Source organism: Bemisia tabaci, chromosome 10 (assembly GCF_918797505.1).
Source record: "Bemisia tabaci chromosome 10, PGI_BMITA_v3".
Lineage (NCBI taxonomy): Eukaryota > Metazoa > Arthropoda > Insecta > Hemiptera > Aleyrodidae > Bemisia > Bemisia tabaci.
The window spans coordinates 26,129,902-26,138,243 of NC_092802.1; the positions used below are offsets into that span (position 1 = coordinate 26,129,902).

At 35.3% G+C, this 8,342-nt stretch overlaps 1 protein-coding gene across 1 annotated transcript in view; it reads left to right on the forward strand.

The window, feature by feature from the left end:
* The window catches only part of LOC109032162 (cubilin), a 52,891-nt gene that overhangs the window by 38,447 nt on the left and 6,102 nt on the right, over window positions 1–8,342 (forward strand). Inside the window, exons 5-8 of the mRNA XM_072305490.1 lie at window positions 1,341–1,477; window positions 3,911–4,085; window positions 5,465–5,578; window positions 7,757–7,878. Of these exons, the coding sequence (XP_072161591.1) occupies window positions 1,341–1,477; window positions 3,911–4,085; window positions 5,465–5,578; window positions 7,757–7,878 (548 nt within the window). The remainder of the gene's footprint in view (window positions 1–1,340; window positions 1,478–3,910; window positions 4,086–5,464; window positions 5,579–7,756; window positions 7,879–8,342) is intronic.

Sequence of the window (8,342 nt, forward strand, 5' to 3'; positions counted from 1 at the left end):
ACCCTCACTCTTATTTTTTGGAAAAAATCCCTTCGATGCACTACGCGGCATTTATAAAATAAGATCAAGTCGTAAAAAAGTATCCTCCTGGCGGGCGCGAACCTCAATTATTGCTGCAAGCAGGCAAGCATATTTCCATCAATCCACCCCGCTACGCTGATACATTTGATGAAATTGCCAGTACATAAGGCAAATAAAGTTCTTTCTTTCTCCACCAGAGCTGAGAGTAGAGACGCATCGGTGACACGCTCTTGCTTACTGATGATCTGCGGCAGGATTTTTGTCATCCCTAACCTTCCGAGCCAAGAAGGAATCTCTGCTAAACTCAAACGCCTGCTGGCGCATGCGCACTTGTTTTGTTTGGGTTTTTGTAACTCGCTTCATGCTTGATAACAGAACTTAGTCCCAGTGATAACACAGCTTTTCCCGGTTACTCAATAATTTTACAATTAGTAATAATAAATCGTGAAGTTTATAGTGACAGTAATTGTTTGTTAGTTGACAGCACGCCTCGTGACATTATTATTTCACCATGCATACCAAGTATAGTGGCGTAGCTTAAATGTCATCTCTTTGCAAAGGTTTTCCTCATAGACCGCCTTTGAACATGAAGATCATGATATTGTACCGAGACATGATAATGAAGACCAGAAATTTTCTCCTTTTCACAAAGTTTATCAGACAGGAAAACAAACCTGACTAGCACTAAGAACCATGATTAGTTTCAAGCATTATATGCTCCATTCAGGTACCAGGTGACCGTGTCAATCAATTCATTTCAATCCATGATCAATCCCTAAATTTTTTTAAATGAATAGGTGCCGATTAAGTATGTTGCCTCAGCCAGTAGTAACCAGTCTGTTCCAGGGTTTTTTTGTGCCAAATGACACTGCTTAGCCCTCCTCTAATTTTTTCGCTAACATTCAATCTTCTCATAGACTCACTAAAAGTAATGGCTGCATCATTCTTGCGGAATTCAGAATATCTTATCTCGGTGTTAAATGGCCCCTATCAAAACAATAAAGCATAGCCTCAAGTCGGAGTTTTATGTCGAGCATTTACTTAGTTGTTTCACTACGCAATCCTCAATATTAAATCACTAAGATGTCAATGACTTATCGAAGACAAGTAACTTTGATTGCAAAAACACTCAGATGCCTTCACCCCCTTGCCTTTAATACAGTGAAGTTATGTATCTGTTTAATCAGAGCCTTCAATCAGCAATGGAACATGTAGAATGACATAGTCACTGAATCATTCTATCCTAGTCCCACCTTCTCTGTGCACTAGTACTTGTTTCAAGTCGTAAATTTCCAAGTAACCTTCTTTTCTTATTTTAGGGGAGGTCCCTCAATACCGCCTTACGACTACCGAGGATTTCTTGCTTCTGTTTCCTTCATCAAGAAAATGATACCTACAGTGATGACGACTGAAACTACTCCAGCATTAACGACAGAGCTGCCATACACTGCCAGGAGTAAGAATCCTCATTCACTTTAATTTCACGTAATTGTGGCATCCATCAAACACACACTTGTCAAATTTTATGTACTCTGCCAATATAACCATTACCATATATTGATGGTGAAAGTACCAGACCACTTACCTTGGTTTGCGATGTTGCAGTCTTTGTGTCATACTTTATTTTTTAGATGAAAAACTACTCAACGTCAATTCTTTAATACTTCCGTGATTTTTCTTCTCTGTATGAAAAAAAATCTGTGAAAACGTCAAGGAATGATATTGGTTTGTTCCTCATCACGAAAATAAAATGGGAGCAGCGATTTTTAAGCACTGCAAATGAGATACGTGGTATGGTAGTTCCACTGTCAATATTTGTTCACCAGTAGTGCTGCAAAGAATTTCAATGAACCATGTGGATTTAGAGGGATACTAGTGCTATGAGAATATGCTGAACTCCAAGTATGCTGCATCAGCCTTCTCTGTGAAGCTTTTGCCTATCTCTTTGAACAATTTGATGGTCAAACTTCAAAACCATGTCTTCGGCATCGAAGACCTCCTGTTACACTCAATATTTTCTTTTGAAAAATTGTCACCTTGATTTCTTGAAAACTTTCTTGATTTTTCCTCCTGCTCGTAGAATATTCTGTATGAGGGTGGTTTCATGATAACTGGAATAGTTTTATCGCCGCAACAGACAACACATTTTTGGTCATATTTTTAGTAGGAATGATATAATCACTCTAATTTTTTAGCATTAATCTACACAGGGTTACGTGTGATAACGCTTTTGAAAGATTTATCGCTTTACTTTTAAATTGACTTTACTTACTTTACTGCAATTTTAATATATAAATGGCCGAAAATGTGCTGTCTGTTACGCCGACTTTTTTAACCGCCCAACAGACAGCACATTTTCGGAATTTACATAATGTTGATTGAGAAGTAGAGGAAGAAATATTAGAAAACGTTATAATACGTAATCCTTTGAAGACTAATGCAAAAAAATTCGAGTGATTATCATTTCTACTAAAAATATGACCGAATAATGTGGAGTCTTTTACGGCGACAAAACTATTCCAGTTATCGTGAAACACCCATGAATCTCAAGCTATACCTACAGTTGGCCTGTTTCTCTTCAAAGAAATAAAATAGGAGTGGACATATTGAAACATTGTAATGGAAATGCATGGTTTTGTACTGTGGCCATCCAGTTGCACCCGCTTCAACAAGTTGCTAGTGAAATTCTAATGACACAAACCAAATAAGGTGTTTCAAAACGTAGGTAGGTATACATTTTATATTTCTGAGGGAAAATTTCAGCCTTGATGGTGCAGGTCATGGTTGAGCAAGTTTGCTGCCAGCACTGGGTTCCTGAACTAGATTCAATCCCGGGAAATTATGGACTTTGAAGAACATTTAGAAGTCAGTCAGTTGATGGATCACCATTGGATAATTTCTGTGAGAGGATTAAGTTTGATTTTGGCTCACTGCCAACCCTCATCTCAACAAAAAAATACTCTATTGGGGTGACAGTGCACCTACAACCGAAGGTTTTCATGTTGGTAGCAATGATTGCCACATCCAAAATTCTCGACCCAACCCTCATCTAATTATCACCTGAGGCATCATGTCCGTCAACTTAGACACCTACTGTAATAGAAAACACCAACATTTTTGTCTAAAAATTTTCCTAAATGTTCTTCCTAAAGTGGAGGAAATTCCAAGAGAAAATATTGGGTTCCTAATTTTTCCGGAAAAAAATTAAGTGTCCAAAAATTTCCTGTATCGCAAGCTGAGATGGATCCATTTATTAAGCCTTACCTACCTATGCAATTTAGTCGGTTTGAATATCTGGTTGCCCAAAAATATGTTTCTTCTCAAATGCACTTTCAAGTGAGAAAATGAAGGAGAAAACAGGAGGAGAAAAATGAATGAGTTTTTTACTTAAATTTTTTCTCACTGGATCATATTTCTTTATCACTATGAGTCACCAGTCTCTATTCTAGAGTCCTGCCGCAGAAAAGTTCTGTATGAGCATTCAAATGTCGCCAAATTTCCCTCAAGAAAATATTTATTTCTGCGGAAAGTTATGCATAATTTTTTTTTTTTTTTTAAAGTTTCAGATATTTTATATTAAATGGAGAACAAAGTCATCCAGAAACTTTGAAGGAAAATACAATTTTCCATGTTAATTCGAATTTTATTTGGAGAGGTATGGCAATGTCTGAGGGCTCATACAGCGTTTTTCTATAGCTCGGAATTATTTTTCTCTAAATAAGCTTGTAGTGCAGTCAATCATCAGATGGAGAACATCCTAATTGTTGGAGAAGTTCTTACCTCCACACCTAAAAATTCTTGTATCTTTAAAATTAAGAACTCATGAAAGTGTTGCTTTTTATATTTTTTTGGAAGTATACTATTTACCATATTATGTGTTTGTTTTCAGTGGAAAGTTACGGTAATAATTCACACAATGGATGTGGGATCCAAATTCTTGCTAATGACTCGAGAACAGGTCACTTTAACTCCCGCCCTCTGGAACACCATCGTAATTGCTCCATCGTTTTTGTGGGCAATCCCAACGATGTCGTCCATCTTTCAGTATTTAATTACAAATTGAAGTAAGTTTTCTTTGTAATGCCCTGTGCCTGGTAATTGCTTTGTGCCAGTAATTCGGGAATAGAAACGCTTTATCCACTTTTGGCGTGAGTGTATTATGGATGGAACTAAAATTAATCCTAATTTACCTTGAAAAAAAAGTATGTCCCAGGTGTGCAAGCTGAAAAGACAGGGACATTACAGGAAAAATCAGGGAATTTTGCAGGTTCGCTTCGGAACTTAAGCTGATACCATACAACTTCAGAGTGCCTTTTTCCTCAATTTAACTCTCTAGCAGTTGAGATTTTTTCCATTCAGAAGTCAGTGCAATCTAAAGAAAAAAAGCCGAAGTGGAGATTTTGATTGAAGACCAGAGAAAGTCTGAGAAAATTTATATTTCGAAGTCAGGTTAAAGCAAAAATGGTCAAAAAATCGGAAATTAAAATTTTTTTTAAAAACTCTGAATAATCTTGTAAAAAGTTTGACAGAGCCAAAGTTTACGTTTGTCTCTACTCAAACTGTGAGTCAGGTACAGTACGATGAATCAAAGAAGAATCACATCATTACTGCAGAGAGTAATCCAAAAACTTATGGAAAGTCCTAGATCAATTTCAGGTAATACAGCTCATAGGCATTGCACCTACACTGCAACTGTAGCTCTCAAAAATGATTTACTTTTGGTGCAGCTTCAAAGCATATAAGCTATATGCGTTACTCCCACCTTCTGTTAGTGCTCAGTTGTGTGCAATATAATCTTTTAACTGCGGCCTCTAACCAAAGTGCAAACACGTCTTGACTATACGACTGGCTAGCTGTAAATGGTTGCTTGTTAAAATGGAAAAATCACAAAAAGAGGACTACATAATGAAAAGTTTAACTTGCGAACCTGAGATTCATTTTTTCACATTCCATACCTACATGGAAAAACATTCTTAGAAAATTTCAAGGAAAAAGTTCATGAAGTTCTCCTTTAAAAAGGTAAAATTTGAATGGAAAAAATGGTGCCAATAGAGGCATGTACATTTCAACTATAACCATCGATATCCTCCTTTTTTTTTAAAGAAACAAATGTTACCCTCGACTGTCACAAGTTTCTTATGATTTTATTCCAATAAACGTTAACAAAAATTTTACGTACAGTTTTAATTTTGCATTTTACCTCATGTTTCCCAGTAACACGAAAACTTTTGTTTGTATTTCACAAAATTTTGATGCCAATTTTTTTTTCATTTTTTTTTTTTCATAGCTTTAAATTCTGCATCTATTTCAAATGAATAATCCACAAAAAAGTTCCCCACTTTGTATAGAATAATAATTTTCTAATTTGAAGCAACAGTCTCTCCAGGTATAAACTGTTGTCTCCTGGTATTTTTATACTTATATGTTTTTCTCTGTTTCTCAGAGCACCTGCTTGTCAGTCTTATTTGGAGCTGTATGACGGACCGATAGGAGGAAATAAACCAATGAAGCGTATTTGTAGCCCTCAGACAAAACATGCTCGTGATGCTAGTGGCAAGTAAGTTATCCTGCACCATCATTTCGGCACCAATCTGTTAGTTTGGAAGATACTGTCACCTCCCATTTGTCAAACTTTTCAAGGTTACCCATTCATGAAAATTACTATCTCATACAAACGGTGACAATTTTTCCGGCGAGGCAGGCCTCATCAGACTTGTTAAGGAAGGAGATTTACATTTTCTGACTACAAATTGAAGGGGAAAAAAAGGAAAAAATTAATGATAATAATGGTGATGTTTCAGGGTCAGGAGGTGAACATAGCTCCCTTCCTTTACAACCTTTTGCTGAATTGAATTTTTATTTTAGAAAATAACAAATGAGATAGCCTTCATTGGGTTGCGCACAATGTCTAGTGTTTTTATGGAAAAAAATTAATGAGAATAATGGTGATGTTTCAGAGTCAGGAGGTGAACATAGCTCCCTTCCTATACAACTTTTTGCTGAATTGAATTTTTATTTTAGAAAATAACAAATGAGATAGCCTTCATTGGGTTGCACACCATGTCTAGTGTTTGTATGGCCATGGCAAAAAATCTAGTGCAGCGGTCGTCGAAGTAGGAGCTCTTGCTATGAATCAATGGGCCAAAAAAAACATGCCTTATCAGTCTCTATTTTGTAAACAACGCACTTTACAAGGAAACTCAAGAGACCTTTTTTCTTCAAGAACTCTAGAACAGTCTAACTTACATACCAAGAACATATTTTTATCTATGTTAAACATAGAGGAAAACATGTGGTGGCACAAAGCATGACACTATGTATCCATGAGAGGAGGTATACTCAGTGGCTCTCGGTAACCTATAAGACAAATGTAGGAACAAAATAATAAGTACATATTTTCTTTTTTTTTTTTTTTTTTCTTTTTTGAAAATGAGGGAATTCTGCCAAAGAAAATTTAAACCAAGAGACAAAAAATAAAAACTTTAAAATTTCTACCCGGGAAATGAATTTAAAAAATATAATCAAATTTAAAGTGGCAGCCATCAGGAAAGCATGGCTTGTAATTGCTCAATAAAAGAAGTAGATAGGTAGCGCAAAGCGCTGCAGGGTGAGGACCAATTTTATCCGCAATGATATAATTTGTATTTTTTTCGTACACAGCTGTTTAAGTAAAGTATAAAAAATGAAGAGACAAAATTGTGAAATAATTCTAAGAAAATATAAAAATCATGTGCGATTCTCAGTATTTTTTTATGAGGATGGTTGAGCCACTTGTGAAAAGCACGGTCTTTTGAAAAAAATGATTTTCCTTGAAGTGTTTCCACCGACAAAATGTGTCCCAAAACAGCTTTTTGGAGTTGAAAAATTCCTACATTTTCCAGGAGGCAGCCCCCTTCCTAGATCCCTCCTAGATGCAGCAGTATCACGAGGCAAGAGACCTCTGATTACAAGGAGAATTCCTATTAGCTTATTGTTACAGGAAAACTAATAACATTTTCAGTCAAAATTTTTCTCAGCACCCAAAAAAATTATCTTTAACTGCCATAGGTATGTAGAGAGAAGAGCTCAAAATCAGCCTAACAAGGTAAGAAAAGCTAAAAGAATGATTTTTAAGCTTGCTCGATCCACTATTTGCTGACCACACTTGTTTGTGTGGATGAGGGTTGGGACAAGACTTTTGAGACAGCCCATGTATCCATGAAAATATGAACAGAAATTTTGTATATTTTCAGTACAGAATCTAATGTTCATTATTAATTTTTTAATATTTTCAGAAAGTATGTCTTTTTGGATCCTCCTCCAAAGATGATTTCCTGAAATGAGTTTTTTACTTTTCGAAGAGCTTAAATGCCAAACAATCATGAGATCTGGAATTCATGACGGATTTTAGGAACGAAAGCTTGTGAAGTTTTGGTGCTCATACTTTTCGGAAAATACTATGTTCACATCGCATCACTCTTACTTAGAGTCATTGAGGGCAAATCATAAATGCATGCTTTTGCATTTATAATTTCATTTTTTAAACAATTTTTTCAAGTACAACAAGCTATCTATCCATGTTAATTCATTTTTTTCAGCCTCATGTGAAATGAAGAAATTTTCCTGCTTTGGCTTTTATTTCTAGGCCTTTTTTTTGTACTCCTCATCATTTGCGCAGCAATATTACTCATAGTTTATTCATTTAGTTCTCCTCTAGGAATCCTTGATAATCAGTTGATGCGATTTATTTTTCCAGGTTTCACTCACATGAAACTTTGATGTCTTCAGGGAATACATTCTCTATTCTTTTGCACCGTCTCTTGGGTGAAACTTACGCAGACGTAGAACATATTGATGGAGCGTATGCCTTTCATGATGGTAAGAATTTTTACTTCAAAAGTAGTACTGCCCTAGAAACAATGCCTGTTCAAAATCAAAATTTAAAAAAAAAAAATAAAAAAAAAAAAAAACCTGAGCAACTGATGGGAAAATTCAACTGTGACGAAAATGTCAATCTTTGATGTTTTGTAAAGCAAGTGAAAGTCTTCATAGACGAAAAGAAGCTATTATTATGAATTTTATTAAAAAAAAGCCCTGGATTTTATGCACATTTTTCACAATTTTTACTTTAGTACTTAATTTTTGTCGATTTACGAGGAGATTACAAAAAACTATCTTGTAAAGTTTTATTTGAAGTTGAGTACATTGATTAGTCCAAAAATTCACTAGAATTCAATGTTAATTTTAAGGTGTGTTACAAGATTCAAGCAATATTTAAAAGTGAGCAGAAAAGTAATTTGAAATTTATTTTTCAGTCATATTATATAAAAATTAGTGATAAA